At 42.7% G+C, this 21,151-nt stretch overlaps 1 protein-coding gene and 1 long non-coding RNA gene across 2 annotated transcripts; both read left to right on the top strand.

Moving 5' to 3' along the window:
- The first annotated feature begins 454 nt into the window (after positions 1–454).
- On the top strand, positions 455–14,514 carry LOC109864472 (protein MB21D2). The gene is made up of 2 exons (XM_020452290.2): positions 455–1,445; positions 11,332–14,514. Exons 1-2 carry the CDS (start codon positions 1,190–1,192, stop codon positions 12,594–12,596), a joined length of 1,521 nt encoding a protein of 506 aa, XP_020307879.1. The 5' UTR covers positions 455–1,189; the 3' UTR covers positions 12,597–14,514.
- Positions 1,454–4,310, top strand: LOC116352692 (uncharacterized). Its single transcript, XR_002251455.1, has 2 exons — positions 1,454–3,361; positions 3,831–4,310. It is a non-coding gene; the product is annotated as an uncharacterized LOC116352692 (long non-coding RNA).
- Positions 14,515–21,151: the final 6,637 nt, after the last annotated feature.

Raw genomic sequence — 21,151 nt, 5'->3', positions numbered from 1 at the left:
ACCTTCTTTGAAGTCATTAGGTCACATGACCAAGGAGCTATAGAAATTCGAATGTAAAAAAGTTTGTACTTTGTTTACGCTCCCTAACTAATTCAACTAGGAAGACAAAATGCTGCTCACATTTCCACATGTTTATTAGCTTTGGAAAGCGAATTAATGTCCAAATCGTGAAAATAAGACCTGTGCAATGTTGTGTGCAATTTTTCCAACATCATGACACTTATTCGGGGCGGCAGCGTAGCCTAGTGGTTAGAGCGTTGGACTAGTAACCGGAAGGTTGCGAGTTCAAACCCCCGAGCTGACAAGGTACAAATCTGTCGTTCTGCCCCTGAACAGGCAGTTAACCCATTGTTCCCAGGCCGTCATTGAAAATAAGAATATGTTCTTAACTGACTTGCCTGGTTAAATAAAGGTAAAAAATAAATTTGGAGTCTGTGGCTCAAGTGATTTGAAAGCTATTGCGCGAATATCCAACTTGAAACGGTCTTTACCTCGGTGACATGTTGCATGTTAAGAACCTGGACTTTTAATTTGGTTATGAACTGCACAGCGCAAAAGGAAAGGAAATCGGAGAAAGTAGGCATCATTGTGAGTGCGGCTGAGCGTTACAAGGAATCCTTTCGATTAATGCTCCTTCCTCACGGGTACCTGAGCCTGTGTAAGGACGTTATTTGAATGTGACTGAAGGAGTGGGATGGTAGTTATGTATTCAAGCAACCATCAATGGAATAGTATTTTTGTTTTGTTTCAATACCCCGTGTAGTAGTTGGAGGCAATACGCCAATAGGTGTAGTCTGCCATAAAACTTTAAAGAAGGTCTTCCAAACAGATGTCAGATAATAGGCTGGGCAACGTATCAGCTACATACGTGTGCCAGTGCAATTCCTTCGTCGCTCTGGAGGAGCTGATTCGGCTAGCGTCATCATCAGCACCATCATCGATTTGACTTCATCACTCTCACATTAGCCATGACAATTACTTTGCCTACGATTCGACAGCCATCCCCAACAGTCATTGAACCACAGCCACGCCGATGAGAGCACTTTGCACACCCCGCATAAAATTTAAAGGAACTCCGATTTGTTTGGTGCAAGCAGCGGCCGATGTTCTGAACTGAAGCCGTGGTAGCCAGTGTGGGGCCTTGGGACGCCTGCGTTCACATTGCTGTTGTTTTTTATATCTTGCAAACATGGCGGCCCCTGCGCTAACCAGCCGGGCTGGGTCCGTAAATAGCTTGGGAAACAGCCCCACTGCGACTCCCAGCTCCACGAACAATAACAACAAGATCATCCCAAGCTACCCCGAGCTCGATTTCAGGTCCGGTGCCAGAATCGAGGATTTGAACCGATTGATTCTGGAATTTAGTAAACACGATCAGCGAGAATATGACGACCAGCGAGCGCTCGAGATTCACACCGCCAAGGATTTCATTTTCTCCATGCTCGGTAAGAAATTGTGGGTGGGAAAATCACGTCTGTTTAGCTGACATTTTACTAGAATGAGGCAGATTTTAAAAAATGTATTATGCGAAACGTATTTATGACAATTCTCAGTAACAACTACAGTCCGCTAGTTTGATCAGTGGTGAATGGATGCAAAAATAAAAGCAAGTGTGCTGTTTCAAATCTATCAGTGTAGATCAAGAGATCAAATCAAGAGGCTGACTATAAATCCCGAATATCTATCTAATCTCTGACCCATCATTGTCCAGTCCTATATAAATTGAACAATATAATAATTCATTATTTTAGCCTTACATCATTCATAGGGCTGCACTGCCCGCAAACTGTTTGTGATTGCTAATGCTCGAGGGCATACGGCGTGGTGGAAATCTGGTCGGGAGGTTTTATACCCATATAACAACCAGATTTAATCCAAGATACGTTTTTTTCATGATGTCATGAAAAATATGTATTCATCTGATCGACCTACTGACCAGTTATCTAAATGCTACTCAGTTAATAAACATGTGCATAGTGTTTGTGGGCCATGCACCCATTGAATATATGACACTGGAACCATTACAATTATACAAATTGGAGTAATGTTCTTTTTCAGAAGGGTTTGCATGATTCGGTTTAGAACAGTTGGCAAATAACAGCTGGCAGAGCGCACCAAAGCGGGTTAGGTTCTCATGGACCCAGTCAAGAAGCTGGGCCTATTCCGTTTGAGACTCGGACTCAGGGGGCTTCATGCGGGCGGATCTCTTCCCGAGTCCGGTATAATCATATTACCTTGGGCCAAGGCTAATGGTACTCGGGCCGAGTCCTCTTCAGTTTGTCCGGTCCGATTAACTTTTTCAGGAGTAGGGCCATTTTACGTTTTATCCGGCAGGTGATGAAATACCAGTTAAAAAATGTTTTATATTTCACCTCCAAGGCATCGAATTTGCTAGGTCATTAGCAAGCTAAAATGTGTGACAGTCTCTGCGGCCCTATAGCTATCAGAGATGGTTCCTAATTTAGAGGATCTATGCTTTTTAAATGTTTTTGATTTTAGTACAGGCTATGGTAATGCTTTTCGTAGTTGCAGTCCACCGAATTGAAAAGTGCACATTCACTTCCATAATATTTGTTCTAGGCTACCAGCATGCAAGATAAACATGCACTATAATATAGTATATGCCTACCTTTACAAAAATGTACTGCCGTTAAAATGCAGTAAAACTTCAGTACAATGAAATAATGTTTTTAAATGAATAATATCTAGTAGCTTGCTGTGTGTCTTTTAATGGTAACTGTTTGTTTATTGTGCTGTGCATTTTCTTCTGTTCCACTGAATGCAATTTAGATTTGTTCAGAATTTAACAAAAAAAAACACGTAGGCCTATGTATTTTATTTCAATATCCTACTACAATCCACCAGGATTTACAAACCCCTATATTTATTCCATTTATTTAAATAGTCAAATAGTCAAACATTATTGCACCTGAATTTGACCCTGACAATTATATTGTCTCTTAAAGCTTTTGAGCAATTCAAATTACTGCACGCATTGTTATTTTAATGTCAGTAGCTAAATGAGGAGATAGGCATATCTGTTCCAACTAAAATGTGGATTGGAATCGGTGCTAGCAGCAATATATCTCCGTGCGCGGTGCAGGCAGCTTGAGCAATCAAGCGCATTGCTCAAGCATCATTGGGACAGAGCGCCTGGTAGGTTACACAACAACACAGCTGGAAAACAATGACAACTTCGAAATATGCACAAAAAACTTTGATAACATTCTCCTGCATTGTTGTTTTACTTTTGTAAGTAAGGCGGCGGTTTGTTGGGGAGAAGAACTTCATGAGAAATTTTGCTAGCTGGCTAATTTTAGCTAGCTAACATTAGCTCTCTAGCTAATCATCCATGGACATGGTAAGTTAACATTTTTATCTCCTGCAGCTAGCTAACATTTTGACATTTTGAAATCTGTTTAGCTAATGACGGTGTTGCTGTATGTCTCTCTCTGTCTGTGTATGTGTGTGGGAGAGACGGACAGAGTGATGATGATCACAATAACTTTAGAAAACGTGTGCAAAATGCTTACAGTAAGAGTCATGAAAAGCCTGGAAACTCAGGTGGTGTGTTATGGGCCCTATGTAAAATCCTAAAATATGTCCCAGACCGCTGTGGTGGAGGAGGATAAAAAGTATGTATATGAGCAAGTTGCTCTTTTTTGAAGACCTCTCTAAGCTATAACTGTAACAGACTTCTTCAACAAGTACCACATAAATACTTTTAGCCAGCTGAGTACACAAAGTTTTTTAAGGAAAATCCTTTTTCTAGTTTTCTTTTAAAATCTCAAATTGATAAAGTTGTAAGTCACTTATTCTCTTCACTGCAGATCTGACCCATCACACCACTATTCAAGAAGGCCACTATGCTCCAGATCGCCTTCTCTGCGGTCCTCGATGAGGATCTACCCGATTACACCACTCTTATTAGGCATTAATAAAAATCCCAATGTGCATTTATATACTCTGTCCAAGTCTTTCTATGCATGCAATGTCTGTGGGTTAATTATGAAACAATTACTGTCCAGATGTGCAAAGAATTGTGATGTAGATTGTTTTTTTGCCATTGCTTGATCTATTTTAAATGTAAGAATATGTTGCAGATTGAAACTTTAATTGGTGCCTATGGAAACGAATAGAAATGTAACGAACAAGCTTTTCAATATCCAACTTTATCCTTTGCAATCCTTTTTACAGTAGGTAATAAGCTGTAGTCAGGTGGTTATTATCAGGTTGTGATGAGGTCTTAACTATGACCTGTAGCCTACATAATAAACTCAGCAAAAAAATAAACGTCTTCTCACTGTCAACTGCTCTTATAAATATTTGTATGAACATAACAAGATTCAACAACTGAGACATGAACTGAACAAGTTCCACAGACATGTGACGAACAAAAATTGAATAATGTAACAGTCAGTATCTGGTGTGACCACCAGCTGCATTAAGTACTGCAGTGCATCTCATGGATTGCACCAGATTTGCCAGTTCTTCAGCTGTGAGATGTTACCCCACACTTCCACCAAGGCACCTGCAAGTTTCCGGACATTTCTGGGGGGAATGGCCCTAGCCCTCACCTCCGATCCAACAGGTCCCAGCTGTGCTCAATGGGATTGAGATAAGGGCTCTTCGTTGGCGGTCTTGCAGGAAATAACGCACAGAACAAGCAGTATGGCTGGTGGCATTGTCATGCTGGAGAATCATGTCAGGATGAGCCTGTAGGAAGGGTACCCCATGAGGGAGGAGGATGTCTTCCCGGTAACGCACAGCGTTGAGATTGCCTGCAATGACAACAAGTGTAACAGTATAGCTTCCGTCCCTCTCCTCGCCCCTACCTGGGCTTGAACCAGAGAGACAACTGACCCACATAGACAACTGACACCCACGAAGCATCGTTACCCATCGCGCCACAAAAGCCAACGTCCCTTGCAGAGCAAGGGAACAACTACTTCAAGGCCTCAGAGCAAGTGACGTCACCGACTGAAACGCTATTAGTGCGCACCACTGCTAACTAGCTAGCCATTTCACATCGGTTACACTCACCCCCCTTTTGACCTCCTCCTTTTCCACAGCAACCAGTGATCCGGGTCACGGCACCAATGTAACAGTATAGATTCCGTCCCTCTCCTCGCCCCTACCTGGGCTTGAACCAGGGACCCTCTGCCCACATAGACAACTGACACCCACGAAGCATCAATACTAGAGGTCGACCGATTATGATTTTTGAATGCCGATACCGATTAGTGGAGGACCAAAAAGTTTTTTTTTTTTGTATTTGTAATAATGACAATTACAACAATACTGAATGAACACTTATTTTAACTTAATATAATACATAAATAAAATCAATTTAGCCTCAAATAAATAATGAAACATGTTCAATTTGGTTTAAATAATGCAAAAACAAGGTGTTGGAGAAGAAATTAAAAGTGCAATATGTGCCATCTAAGAAAGCTAACGTTTAAGTTCCTTGCTCAGAACATGAGAACATATAAAAGCTGGTGGTTTCTTTTAACATGAGTCTTAAATATTCCCAGGTAAGAAGTTTTAGGTTGTAGTTATTATAGGAATTATAGGACTATTTCTCTCTATACCATTTGTATTTCATTAACCTTTGACTATTGGATGTTCTTATAGGCACTTTAGTATTGCCAGTGTAACAGTATAGATTCCATCCCTTTCCTCGCTCCTCTCTGGGCTTGAACCAGGAACACAACGACAACAGCCACCCTCGAAGCAGCGTTACCCATGCAGAGCAAGGGGAACAACTACTCCAAGTCTCAGCGAGTGACGTTTGAAACGCAATTAGCGCGCACCTCGCTAACTAGCTAGCCATTTCACATCGGTTTCACCAGCCTAATTTTCGAGAGTTGATAGGCTTGAAGTCATAAACAGCTGCTGGCAAACGTACTAAAGTGCTGTTTGAATGAATGCTTACGAGCCTGCTGGTACCTACCACCTCTCAGTCAGACTGCTCTATCAAATCATAGACTTAGTTATAACATGATAACACACAGAAATATGAGCCGTATGTTATTAATAAGGCCGAATCTGGAAACTCATCTCGAAAACAAGACGTTTATTCTTTCAGTGAAATACGGAACCGTTCCGTATTTTATCTAACGGGTGGCGTCCATAAGTCTAAATATTCCTGTTACATTTCACAACCTTCAATGTTATGTCATAGTTACGTAAAATTCTGGCAAATTAGGCGGCCCAAACTGTTGCATATACACTGACTGTGTGCAATGAACGCAAGAGAATTTCACCTGGTTAATATTGCCTGCTAACCTGGATTTCTTTTAGCTAAATACGCAGGTTTAAAAATATATATACTTCTGTGTATTGATTTTAAGAAAGGCATTGATGTTTATGGTTAGGTACACATTGGAGCAACGAAGTCCTTTTTTGCGAATGGGCACCGCATCGATTATATGTTGCAGGACACGCTAGATAAAGTAGTAATATCATCAACCATGTGTAGTTAACTAGTGATTATGATTGATTGATTGTTTTTTATAAGATAAGTTTAATGCTATCTAGCAACTTACCTTGGCTTACTGCATTCACGTAACAGGCAGTCTCCTCGTGGAGTGCAATGTAATCAAATGGTTAGAGCGTTGGACTAGTTAACTGTAAGGTTGCAAGATTGAATCCCCCGAGCTGACAAGGTAAAAATCTGCCATTCTGCTCCTGAACGAGGCAGTTAACCCACTGTTCCTAGGCCGTCATTGAAAATAAGAATGTGTTCTTAACTGACTTGCCTAGTTAAATAAAGATTAAATAAAGGTGTAAAACATTTATTTTTTTTACGGTGGCCAAAAATACCGATTTCCGATTGTTATGAAAACTTGAAATCGGCCCAAATTAATCGGCCATTCCGATTAATCGGTCGACCTCTAATCTTTACCCATCGCACCACAAAAGCCTTGTAGAGCAAGGGGAACAACTACTTCAAGGTCTCAGAGCAAGTGACGTCACCGACTGAAACGCTATTAGTGCGCACCACCGCTAACTAGCTAGCCATTACACAAGCTCAGTCCAATGATGCTGTGACACACTGCCCCAGACCATGACGGACCCTCCACCTCCAAATTGATCCCTCTCCAGAGTACAGGCCTCGGTGTAACACTCATTCATTCGACGATAAACTCGAATCCGACCATCAGGGGTGATGACAAAACCGCAACCCGTCAGTGAAGAGCACTTTTTGCCAGTCCTGTCTGGTCCAGCGACGGTGGGTTTGTGCCCATAGGTGACATTGTTGTCGGTGATGTCTGGTGAGGACCTGCCTTACAACAGGCCTACAAGCCCTCAGTCCAGCCTCTCTCAGCCTATTGCGGACAGTCTGAACACTGATGGAGGGATTGTGCATTTCTGGTGTAACTCGGGCAGTTGTTGTTGCCATCCTGTACCTGTCCCGCAGGTGTGATGTTTGGATGTACCTGTCCTGTGCAGGTGTTGTTATACGTGGTCTGCCACTGTGAGGACAATCAGTTGTCTGTTCTGTCTCCCTGTTGCTCTGTTTTAGGCGTCTCACAGTACGGACATTGCAATTTATTGCTCTGGCCACATCTGCAGTCCTCATGCCTCCTTGCAGCATGCCTAAGGCACGTTCACGCAGATGAGCAGGAGCCCTGAGTCAGTAGATAGGCTTCTTTCGTGTCCTAAGTTTTCATAACTGTGACCTTAATTGTCTATCTGTTAGTGTCTTAGTGACCGTTACACAGGTGCATGTTCATTAATTGTTTATGGTTCATTGAACAAGCATGGGAAACAGTGTTTAAACACTTTACAACGAAGATCTGTGAAGTTATTTGGATTTTTACTAATTATCTTTGAAAGACAGTGTCCTGAAAAAGGGACGTTTTATTTATTTGCTGAGTCCTAACACAATTTAGTGGTCAGAATTATGACGAGGTGGTCAGATAGAGGTATCAGTTGCGACCAGAATAAGATGTCATATTTTTTAACCCCCCTGTTCTCCCCAATTTCGATCTTGTCTCAGCGCTGCAACTTCTCAAAGGGCTCGAAGGTCGAGTCATGTGTCCTCCAAAACATGACCCGCCACACCGCGCTTCTTAACACCTGCCCGCTTAACCCGGAAGCCAGCCGCACCAATGTGTCGGAGGAAACACCTTTCGACTGCCTGCAGTCACCCGCCCCGCCACAAGGAGGTGCTAGAGCGTGATGAGCCAAGTAAAGCCCCCCTGGCCAAACCCTCCCTTAACCCGGACGACGCTGGGCCAATTGTACGCCATCCTATGACATGGCTGAAAAAGGAACTAACTTTCCTGCATTTCATATATAGCAGTGGATATACAAATTAATGTGATATTTGATTCTCTCTCAATAATTAATTGTACAATGAACACACACATATTTCCATTTGTGAGTGTGTGATATGGTGGTTGGTGACATATTTATTTCAACAAGAAAAACCTTTTAAAACAATGTCAACACTGCCATGTTGACCTGAGCCTTGCTGTTGGAAAACCACGTCAGTGTTCGGCTATCACGGTTGAACCTCCCCTGACTTCACTCCTCGGCTTTCGTCTAGTCGGTTGCTTTAGCCTTATCACTCAAACGTGCCCACTAAGTCAGTGGCATTCAAAGTCTGGTCATGACCCCTACTGGGGTCTCGGGGGAACAACAGTGGTGTCACCATTTTTTAAATAAAACAATTAAGATGACAGATCATTGTATGGGACAATATTCAGAAGTTTTTGAGAAAGATGAAAAATATATATATTTTTTTGTAAATGTATTTATTGGTTTCATTAAAATGTAATGATTTTTTTGTTTTGTTGATATAAAAATCTACATTTTTTCAGGAAGAAATAGGATCCCTGCTGAAAAAGTTTGAATATCACTTCACTAACTTGAATAACTTTGAGTTGACTGGCATATTAGGCTAACTGTTGTGGTGGTGTACTGGTTCAGCAGCAGTGCAGAAAACTGGACACCATGAAAACTCACTCAGATGATGTGAGCAAAAGATACAAAAAGAGCAGCAGACCGACACACAGTCTCACACACACACAGACTCAAGAGTCGCACAGTCTCACTCACTCACTCACTCACACAGCATACATTTATTTCCATTCAAAATCCTATTATCCCTAAACCTAATCCTTACCCGGACTCTAACCCTAACCCTAATTGTAACTTTAAACCAAAAGCTAACCCCTAAACTTAAAATAGTCTTCGTCCTCGTGGAGACCTGGGAAATGGCCCCACGAGGGAGAATTTTCCTGGTTTTACTATCCTTGTGGGGACTTTTAGGGATTTCCGGTACCCTCAAAGACAGTAATACAAGCCCACACACACACACACTTGCACTGTAGGCCTACACACTTAAGCTTCTTGCGCTTAGTGTCCCAAAGTCACAGTGTCTCAAACAAACAGTGACAGTAGACCACAGCACTGAGCCACTCGGGCCTGTCTCTTATGTTGGGGATTATGGCTGCTGAGAGGGAACAGACACTTTCTGGAATCAGTGAAGAGGAAGAGAGAAAAAAGAGACAGAGCACTGCAGTCCACATAAATAAACTCAGCCGATGCTAACGGAGCATGCTCAGTCCAGTGCAGTGCACACAGAACCCAGAGGCATCATATATATATATATATGCATCATATAATGGCAAGTAATTTTTTTACATCTGAAATGTTATGGGATGGTAGGATGACTATGACAGGGGAGATTTATTTAGCCTGTGTTAATATTATTTAATGTAAATGTATCGGGTTGGAACCGGTTCAGGGAACAGAACAGAAAAATAACAAAACATGTTGAGGAACAAATCCAAAACCAGGCACGAAAGTGATCTCTAGTGTTCCGGGACAGGACTTTATTTTTTTTCAAATCTTGAGAACTGGTTAATGATGTTATGTTTAGTTACAAATACAAATGTCATGACTCAAGCCAAGCCCCCTCCATGTCCACCGCTCTCTCCCCACCTGTGAAATTTCAGTCACATCTCGCGACTGCACTTAGTTGACTAATCAAAAATGTAAACAGCTATCTTACCCGTTCCACAGCAAGCTGCTCAATCTGCACTAATTGATTCAATTAAACCATGTTGATTTCACAGATTAAAAATGTATGAAAAGGAACTAAACCCTTCAAAAAAGAAACGTCCTCACTGTCAACTGCATTTATTTTCAGCAAACTTAACATGTGTAAATATTTGTATGAACATAACAAGATTCAACAACTGAGACATAAACTGAACAAGTTCCACAGACATGTGACTAACAGATGTTGAATAATGTGTCCCTGAACAAAGGGGGGGTCAAAAGTAACAGTCAGTATCTGGTGTGGCCACCAGCTGCATTAAGTAATGCAGTGCATCTCCTCCTCATGGACTGCGCCGGATTTACCAGTTCTTGCTGTGAGATGTTACCCCACTCTTCCACCAAGGCACCTGCAAGTTCACAGATATTTAAGGGGGGAATGGCCCTAGCCCTCAACCTCCAAACGAACAGGTCCCAGATGCGCTGGCAGAACACTGACTGGGTACCACATGAGGGAGGAGGATGTGTCCCTGTAACGCACAGCGTTGAGATTGCCTGCAATGACAACAAGCTCAGTCCGATGATGCTGTGACACCGCCCCAGACCAAGACGGACCCCGCTCCAGAGTACAGGCCTTGGTGTAATGCTCATTCCCTTGGAATGGCATAGGCTACCTTATTACAGAGAATTTGCACTGTTAAAACATAGGCTAGGTATATGCTGTCTATTCATCCCCCTATTTTTTAAGGAGTGTGTAACGGTTTTCTATAGGCAAAGGAGAGTCAGACCAAAATGCGGCGTGGCTATTGCGATCCATCCAAGTAAATACGAATCAAATACAAAAACAATAAACGTAACACGAAAACCGAAACAGCCTATGGTGGTGCAAACTAACACAGAGACAGGAACAAGGACAATCACCCACAAAACCCAACACCAAACAGGCTACCTAAATATGGTTCCCAATCAGAGACAATGACGAACACCTGCCTCTGATTGAGAACCATATCAGGCCATACATAGAACTAGACAAACTAGACATGTAACATAGAATGCCCACTCAGCTCACACCCTGACCAACCAAAACATAGAAACATACAAAGCAAACTATGGTCAGGGTGTGACAGAGTGGGACAGTCTCACTTCTTTTGTATTTTTGTCCTTTTTATTGAACAGATAGGACAGGCAAGGAAAGACAGGAAAGGTAGGAGGAGGTTGAGTCTAAGTCCAGTGGGCCGGATTCGAACCCATGCCAACTCTAACCGCTGGACCACACAGGCCACTATTAATCCCCCTTTATTCTTCTCCCATCAGGTATGGTGCAGAAACTGGACCAGAAGCTCCCTGTGGCCAACGAGTACCTGCTGCTGTCAGGTGGTGTGCGGGAGGGCGTGGTCGACATGGACCTAGACGAGCTGAGTGTTTACGCCCGTGGCACCGACTATGACATGGACTTTACCCTCCTCGTGCCTGCGCTCAAGCTGCACGACCGCAACCAGCCGGTCACTCTGGACATGCGACACTCAGCACTGTGCCACTCGTGGCTGAGCCTGCGCCTCTTCGACGAGGGCACCATCAACAAGTGGAAGGACTGCTGCACAGTGGTAGACCACATCAATGGCACCACCAACTACTTCTTCTCACCCACACTGGTGGCTGACTGGTTCTACGAGTCCATCAGCGTGGTCCTGGTGGAGATCCAGAAGAAGCCCCAGCGCGGCATGCCCCGCGTGGAGAAGGTGGAGCGGAACGGCACAATCATCTCCGTCATCCTGGGCGTGGGCAGCAGCCGCATGCTCTATGACATCGTGCCTGTGGTCTCCTTCAAGGGATGGCCAGCGGTGGCCCAGAGCTGGCTGATGGAGAACCACTTCTGGGATGGCAAGATCACAGAGGAGGAGGTGATCAGCGGCTTCTACCTGGTGCCTGCCTGCTCCCACAAGGGCCGTAAGGAGAATGAGTGGCGCCTGTCTTTCGCCCGCAGCGAAGTGCAGCTCAAGAAGTGCATCTCGGCCAGCTTGATGCAGGCCTACCAGGCGTGCAAGGCCATCATTATCAAGCTGCTGTCAAGGCCCAAGGCCATCAGCCCCTACCACCTGCGCAGCATGATGTTGTGGGCCTGCGATCGGCTCCCCGCCACCTACCTGTCCCAGGAAGACTTTTCAGCCCACTTCCTGCTAGGCCTCATTGACGACCTGCAGAACTGCCTGGTCAACAAGATGTGCCCCAACTACTTCATCCCACAGTGCAACATGCTAGAGCACCTGTCGGACGAGATGGCCATGCTCCACGCCCGCAAGCTCAGCTCGGTGCGCTCCGACCCGGCCGAGCACCTGCGCACTACCATTGAGCACGCCAAGGCGGCCAACCGACTGACCCTGGAACTGCATTGGCGCGGCAGTGCCTCAAACCTGCCGTCACCACAGTCGGACGCGGGCGGCGAGCACCAGCCGGATGACCGCTTGGCTAAGAAGCTGCAGCAGTTGGTGACAGAGAACCCTGGAAAGTCCATCTCGGTGTTCATCAACCCCGATGACGTGACGCGGCCGCACTTCCGCATCGACGACAAGTTCTTCTGAGACTTCAAAACAGAAAAAAGCTATTCTTCTCCTCCCCCCACATCACCCATTCTCCTTTTGACTAGATCGATCGGTCGAGTCATCAAATTAGTCGGTTTCCCAAGTAACGGTCGCCACAGAGCATTGTGAGGTGCTTTTGTGCAATGGTGTCTTCCCATTTTGTTTACCTGTCCCCACACCCCACCAACCCTACAGTGCCCGTGTCACCTTGAGAAGGCCTTTACAGGACTACATGAAACAGGTGGAAGAAGAGGTACTGCGTATTTCCTCGGAAAGTTAAGGAATGGCTTAGTCCCTGTAGGGGAACTGATGGTACTAACGCCCTAACTGTACATAAAGAGAGTTGAGTAGATATGTGTGTGAGTGGAAATTGGTTTTTATTTTGCACAGAATGTAGAGGCACACAGTTATGGTGGAAGTTGTGATGTGAAGTCTGAAATGTTGCATATCTTTTAGGAAGGCAATGTCAATGGTCTTTTTTTTCTCTATTGGGCAAAATGCTCTGAATTAATACCTACTGGTTTAGAGTTGTTATTCCAATAAGCTGTATCGCAATGACAAGATGTTTCTAACTTTACATTCTCTGTGCATTCATGTCCTATGTGTATAGTGAACAGTTCCAGACGTATCCAGAATATGCCAAAAACCTGCAGATATCTGACCGGCAATGTGATACACATATCTTCATCCTCAAGTGCAATTAGTAAACAAAAACACACACACACACACACAAACACCACACCACTCCACACCACACATACAAGTGCTAACACTCATCATACACACTCCTGATCAGTGAAATGGTGTATTTGTTTCGTATTTGTGATATTCCAGAACTCTGGGACCTTGTCCTTTTGTTTGTTTGTGTTATATGGAACTTGGAAACATTTGACTGTGATTCTTATTTTCCATATTGCTGCTGACATTATGAAGATGTTTTATGATTGATTGGTTATGCAAATTAAGTGAACAAACACACAATTATGTATTTTAATTGGACATGGGCGTAGCTACTGTGTACATAGTATTGTAAAGCAGCAGTGGGACCCTGCCTGTATCATTTGTATGGACCAATCTGGCAGCGGCATTGTCAGCACCAACGAATCGCATGGCCTGAGGTTCTTCAAATCCTGTTGAGTCAAACCTATCATGGAGTAAATGAGCAACCTCACCATCGGCAGGGATCATTTTCTCCCAAGTGGCGCAGTGGTCTAAGGCACTGCATCTCATTGCAAGAAGCATCACTGCAGTCCCTGGGTCAAATCCAGGCTGCATCACATCCGGCCATGATTGGGAGTCCCATAGGGCGGCGCACAATTGGCTCAGCGTCGTCTTGGTTTTGGTAGGCCGTCATTGTAAATAAGAATTTGTTCTTAACTGACTTGCCTAGTTAAATAATAAAATAAAAAAACACACTGCCTTACCATCAATTCGGACTAATCACTGGAGTGACCTGAAGAATGTGTTCTATGCCTCTAAAGGCATACTGGCCGCATACCGGGCTGACTACGTTGCATACGCCTATGAAATCTCACAACGCTGTCATATCACATCATATAAGATGTCATATCACATCATATGAGCAATCTGATGCCTGTCTGTTCAAATCGATTGACCATGGGTTGATGCAATGCAATATCTGCAATGTAGTTAGCCTGAAACGTGACCATACTGTATGAGAGGGAGAGCAAGTGATCCAATGATCAAATCAAATTATGTGTAGATGGTAACACTATAATCAAGCTAAAATGTAATTAAACATTATTTAACAACAACTCTAAAGAGAAACTGCTTGAAAATAATTGATTAAACAATTTATATAACATTTAACAGTTGCTTGTCTGATGCACATTCATGATACAGTATGTTGCAAACAATATCAATTTGTGTGATAAATAAAGATGTACAGGATCCCACACTGTTGTCTGGCTCTTTGTATTCAAATTATATCAGTTACATCAGGGGTGACAAAATTATTCCATGGAGGGCCTAGTGTCAGCTGGACCTAGACAACCAGGTGAGGGGAGTTACTTACTAACTAGTGGCCTTATTTCATCAATCAAGTACAAGGGAGGAGCGAAAACCCGCAGAGACTCGGTCCTCCGTGGAATGAGTTTGACATGTGCATCTCACTGTGATATGAAAAATGGGTCCCACTTTGCATGGTTCTAGGTCCTGCCATTACAGTATACCTATTTGTAGTTTGTGCACTCATTTACATTTTTATATGCATTACATTTGTAAACACCAACTCGGTTGCCTTGGTGTCCATCCTAAATGGGAAGGTTGAGGGTTCGATCCCAGATCGAGTCATACCAAAGACTCAAAAAATGGGATCTGATGCCTTTCTGCTTGGCACTCAGCATTAAGAATGCAAATTGTCTCCATTGTGAGTTATTGTACAAATCCTTGCAATTGTACATGACACAAACAGGTATTACAGTTGTATAACAAGTTGTAGCTATGTATTCAATTGCAATGTAATTACATAGGTTTTGGCTTCTATATGTGACCGAATAAGGTGCATGTAGGCACAGATATGTAAAGCCAGGTGTACACTTCTCGATTTTGGCTACAATTTAGCTGTCAAAATCCCCATGTCATTGCCTACTTGGGGCACACGGCCGTCATGACGCTCGTTTAATGTTAGCGGTTCAGAGACGCAATCTGAGGGCTACCAATCTTCTCTTTGAGCAGTCCCAGATGGCCCGATATTTACAAACATGTTTGATTTTATCTGCACAAAATCTGCAATGCTCTTTTAGTGTGAGATTTGGAAAAACACGTTTTGAGAACGCTGGTCAGCAATAGCCAATGAGAGGTTGCCAGAGAAGAAGCCAGTGAGATGATGACGTTGCATCACCCAGAACGTGTAGACTCACGAGCAGGACCGATGACTACTACTAGTATGTATTTGCCTATAACTAAAGCCAAAGTGTCAAATCATTACAACTCTGAAGTTCACAAGCAATGCTATTCAATTCAAAATGTTGGCTAGATATTTCAACTCCATATGGCAAGCGGGAATGTCTGACGGAAAACGTTTGAGGCTGCTTTGAGCCACAGCTCATTGTTGCCAAGTTAAATCTAATCACATAATTTTCGCGAGACAGCGTGGTATCGAGAATCCTCACGACCAAGTGAAGAATGTTGTGACAAAAAAAACATCAGGAGTTGATTGTGAGAGGCTCAGCGCTGTTAGTGTAGTGTTTACCCATCTTAAGCAGTGGTAGCTGCTGTCCTTTGAGTACTTGGCTCTTTCGCAATTGTCTTTCCTCGATTCCACTCATCCTCTCTCCTCACATCCCATCCATTGAAGGAGAGAAAGTCAGAGATAATCCAGAACCTTGGATCATATCCTCCAATCCATATAGTAAGTTTTTAAAATATTGTACACGTTCACAGCTAAAGCTGAATCCCATATACTGAAAAAAAGTGGAAAAAAAGAAATACAAAAGTTGATTTAGATAAGGTACAATGTAGAGTGATGGCTGAAGGGTTGATTGAAGCAGTCGGGATGACTGGAGTGGATGGAGCATCGTTGGTCTCATAGGGAAGGAAACATCACGGTAGCAGCCAGGGAATTCAGTCAGTCAAACAAGGAGAGAACCGAAGCCTCAGCATCTCGCCATCTCAGACGTCCTGCCTCTCCATATAGCCACTTGGCTTAGTTGATATATAACTATTCTTCCAATACATTTTACAGCACACACTTGGAGGCAAGGAGAGAAAGAGGCAAGGAGTGAGTACACAGGGAAATACTTGAGATTCAGCCCATCACAGTGTCTTGGCCAAAGGACGAAATAGAGGTCCCTTGCCTGGGATTCTTCCACTTGAGGAGAGGAGATACGATGACTAATATTGACAACCTTCTGCTCCCAGACTGCTCTTACGGCTAATGTTGGTAGGTAAGGTAGAGACAGACAACAGCACTGTTCTCACACACTTATACATGCGTCGTACCTCCCTTTTGGTAGGTAATCCCTGGAAAAGTGAAAGCCAGTTTTACCACCCTGTTGCTTTCACCAACCCAACCTTGTCAGATCACTCAAGGAAGATGGAAAGGAGGTGTTCCAACAGGCCCCAGATGTGATGTAACAACAGGGAGGGCATGGCATGGTAAATATGGTTGGATGAGTCAGGTCGCAGGGACTGATATGATTTGGTGGGGTGCAACAATTAATTGTCCTGAGAGACTGACATGTAGGAATGGGGTGTATTCAGTGAGGTGAAACATTGCAGATAGAAATGGAATTAATATAATACATGATGCTCAATTATGCATGCCAAAAAATCTGATCTGTTCTACAAAAAGCATTTCTATCTGAACGTTTGGTAACGTTGCACCCTTCTGAAGAGACTTTGGAAATCAATTTAGACTCCACCTTCATACTGACTAAGGGCTTCATGTATTGCTTACTGTGACTGAAAATGAGTCTCTGTTTTTTGTATTGTATAGGCCCTCAATTTCTCTTGTAGATTAATAAAAAGCACTTATGAAAGGTAGGGGTTGATGAAATTGACAGTTCTTTAGGGGCACATACGATATATAATCTGAATTTATACTGATTATATCTGTGTTCTCGGAATTTGTCCTCACAGTCTGGCCCAAAACATTCAAATGTGTTGGGATAATCTATTTCTATTTTGTGTACACCCCCACCAGCCTCCTCTCCTCCCTACCTCTCTACTTCTCTACCTCTGCCAGGTTATTTTTGCTTCCTGTTGTCACAGCACCTGCCAGGACACCTGCGGCTTAGACTTCAACCGTGCGGCCGCACCCCTCTTTTTCCAGCCCTAACCTCTGCAATCACATGCTCAAGGGGGAAGTTTCTCCTTGGTACAGATCTAGGATGAGCTCCCCCCTCCCAATCCTAACCTTAGAAAGTAGCCTTGTAGACATTGACAGACATTAATACATAGTGATGTACAGCCCACAGCAAAGTGGAAAAACCATAAAAGATACAGTTTTCTATATATCACTATGCTAATTTCTCTCCATTAGTGGTTTTAGTGTGCGTCCCAAATAGCCCCTTATTCCCTACACTCTAGAAGTAAAGGAGCCTGGAATAACATTTTGGGGTTCTAAAAATTGCCACACAGTGAACCGTTCCAGGTCACAAAGGTTCATCGAGGAACCCCTCTGAAAAAGTTATTTGAGGATCCCCTGTCACATGATGCTAGATTTGTGAAAAATGGTCACAGATTGACGTTTATATGCTGATACTGGTCTGCCTGTGTAAAAGTTCAAACAGGAACCTGTTTGTAAGGGGTTAATTGTTAAACCTTTTTAGTAATATATTGTAGCAACATTGTAATATAATATTAACATTGCTGATTACATATAGAACCATGACAGTCATCCAAATGCAATGATAGTAATATAGTAATAAAGTGGTAACTATTCCAACATTGGGATTTGTGTAGGCACTTGAGCAACTCATACACATCTGTAAGCCTATTAAAGCTACAAAACTGTCACTGTTTAACCTTAACATGGGATGACAATATAACAGAACCGAAAAACAGGAATTATGTTCACTCTCACGGGTGGCCAAGAATAACTATCTGAAAGCGACACCTTTACTAAGCCACGCCCCGAGTCTTCTCATCTGACCCGCTGGGTTATATTTTAATTAACCAGCATCAATAACCCAGCATCAACAACCCAACCTGGCCCTTTTTAAAGAAAACATTCCAACTAAATGGCCCAATGCCTGCAACTCAGCAGTTAGATCATCCAAACAACCAAGCATTTTTAAGAGTTTATTTGTATTTATTATGGGATCTCCTAAAATACTCTTCCGGTGGTCCAACAAAATTAAGGCAGTTATACAATTTTTAAAAAAACGTTACAATACATTCACAATAGATTTCACAACACATTAAGTGTGTGCCCTCAGGCCCCTACTCTGCTACTACATATCTACAACACAAAATCCATGTGTACGTGTGTGTATAGTGCGTATGTTTATCGTGTGTTTGTATGCATGTGTCTGTGCCTATGTTTGTATTGCTTCACAGTCCCGCTGTTCCATATGGTGTATTTTTATCAGTTTTTTACATCTAATTTTACTGCTTGCATGAGTTACTTGATGTACATAGCTCTATGTAGTACTGTGCGTCTCCCATAGTCTGTTCTGGACTTGGGGACAGTGAAGAGACCTCTGGTGGCATGTCTAGTGGGGTATGCATGGGTGTCTGAGCTGTGTGCCAGTAGTTCAAACAGACACCTCGGTATATTCCAACATGTCAATACCTCTCACAAGTAGTGATGAAGTCAATCTCTCCTCCACTTTGAACCAGGAGAGATTGACATGCATATTATTAATGTTAGCCCTATGTGTACTACATCTAAGGGCCAGCTGTGCTGCTCTGTTCTGAGCCAACTGAAATTTTCCTAAATCCCTCTTTGTGGCACCAGACCACACAACTGAAAAGTAGTCCAGGTGTGACAAAACTAGGGTCTTTGGGACCTGCCTTGTTGATAGTGCTGTTAAGGCAGAGCAGCGCTTTATTATGGACAAAGTTCTCCCCATCTCAGCTACTGTTGTATCAACATGTTTTCACCATGACAGTTTTCACCATGACCTCACCTTGCTCAATTTCCACATTATATACATTACAAGATTTAGTTGAGGTGTAGGGTTTAGTGAATGATTTGTCCCAAATACAATGCTTTTAGTTTTTTAAAACTATTTATGACTCAATTATTCCTTGCCACCCATTTTGAAACTAACTGCAGCTCTTTGTTAAGTGTTGCAGTCATTTCAGTCGCTGTAGTAGCTGACGTGTATAGTGTTGAGTCATCCACATACATAGACACCCTGACCTTACTCAAAGCCAGTGGCATGTCGTTAATCAAGATTGAAAAATGTAAGGGGCCTAGACAGCTGCCCTGGGGAATTCATGATTCTACGTCGATTATGTTGGATAGGCTTCCATTAATGAACACCCTCTGTGTTATGTTAGACTGGCAACTCTTTATCCACAATATAGCAGGGGGTCTAAAGCCATAACACATACGTTTTTCCAGCAGCAGACTTTGATTGATTATGTCAAAAGCCTCACTGGTCTAACAAAACATGCCCCCACAATCATTTTATTATACATTTCTCTCAGCCAATCATCAGTCATTTGTATAAGTGCTGTGCTTGTTGAATGTCCTTCGCTATAAGTGTGCTAAAAGTCTATCAATTTGTTTACTGTTAAATAGCATTTTATCTGGTCAAACACCATTTTTTCCAAAGTTTATTAAGGGTTGATTGGCTGATTGGTCAGCTATTTGAGCCAATAAAGGGTGCTTTACTATTCTTAGGTAGGGGGAATTAGTTTTAATTCCCTCCAGGCCTGAGGGCACAAACTTTCTAGTAGGCTTAGATCGAAGATATGGCAAATAGGATTGGCAATATCGTCCGCTATTATCCTCAATAATTTTCAATCCAAGTTGTCAGACCCCGGTGGCTTGTCATTGTTGATAGATAACAATACTTTTTTCACCTCTTCCACACTCACTTTACCGACTTCAAAAGTACACTGCTTGTCTTTCATATCTTTGTCAGATATACTTGGATGTGTAGTGTCAGTGTTTGTTACTGGCATGTCCTGCCTAAGTTTGCTAATCTTGGCAATAAAAAAATAAATAAAAGTAGTTGGCAATATCAGTGAGTTTTGTGATGAATGAGCCATCTGATTCAATGCATGATGGAGCGGAGTTTGCCTTTTTGCCCAAAATTTCATTTACAGTGCTCCAAAGCTTTTTACAACCATTGTTAGGTCGTTTATCTTTGTTGCATAGAGTAGTTTCTTCTTCTTTTTATTCAGTTTAGTCACATGATTTATCAAAGTGTAGGCAAGGTTATCATCATAAACAAGTGTCATTATCATCACAAGAAACCTTTTGGAATTAAAACAGGGAGGCTACAGTTATAATATAATTGGCTTGACATCCAATGTTGTATTATTCAACATTGCTATTTAAATAGTACTTGTATAGGATAATTGTTTAGAAGTCGCTAGATATCCCATAAAGCTATCGCCAAAAACATAATGTTTTAATCTTCTTCTGAGTAGGGCCGGCGCCGAAACGAATCAGTTGGACGGGCATTTGATTTACGAGACCTCCTATGTATGTGTGAATTCATTTATTTTGGTTTTATAGTAAAGACATGTCATTTAACTGTAAAAATGTATCACCTTTTAATATGGCAAGAACACAACCAGTCATGATTTTTTCATCTGATTGTCAAACAAATCATTTCAAAAAGTAGGTTGATTAACTTTGCACATTTATCCAAAATAATTCCAGCAATCGAACAGTTCACTGTGCACCCACCAACTTTCCTTCAAATTCGCAAGTGGCTGAAACTATCTCACTGGAGAAAGCATCCGAGCAAGCAAAACAGCATCCCTCTGTCTTATGCTCTTCTTGGCCAGACAGCATCACATAATTGGCTACACATATTGAGACAGAGGGACTCTGTTTTGCTCGTTCAGATGCTTTAGCTGAGATTGATGCGTCTTTCTGTCGGCACACGTCTCGGTCAAATAAATGA

Source organism: Oncorhynchus kisutch, linkage group LG19 (assembly GCF_002021735.2).
Source record: "Oncorhynchus kisutch isolate 150728-3 linkage group LG19, Okis_V2, whole genome shotgun sequence".
Classification (NCBI taxonomy): Eukaryota; Metazoa; Chordata; class Actinopteri; order Salmoniformes; family Salmonidae; genus Oncorhynchus; species Oncorhynchus kisutch.
Note: the sequence above shows the minus strand (reverse complement) of the source record. Positions and strands in the feature narration are given on the sequence as shown.

Bases quoted from the DNA above. Each gene is read 5' to 3' on its own strand.
- LOC109864472 (XM_020452290.2), top strand. From the start codon at position 1,190: ATGGCGGCCCCTGCGCTAACCAGCCGGGCTGGGTCCGTAAATAGCTTG. The intron at 1,446-11,331 runs GTAAGAAATTGT...TTCTCCCATCAG, and splicing joins TTTCATTTTCTCCATGCTCG to GTATGGTGCAGAAACTGGAC.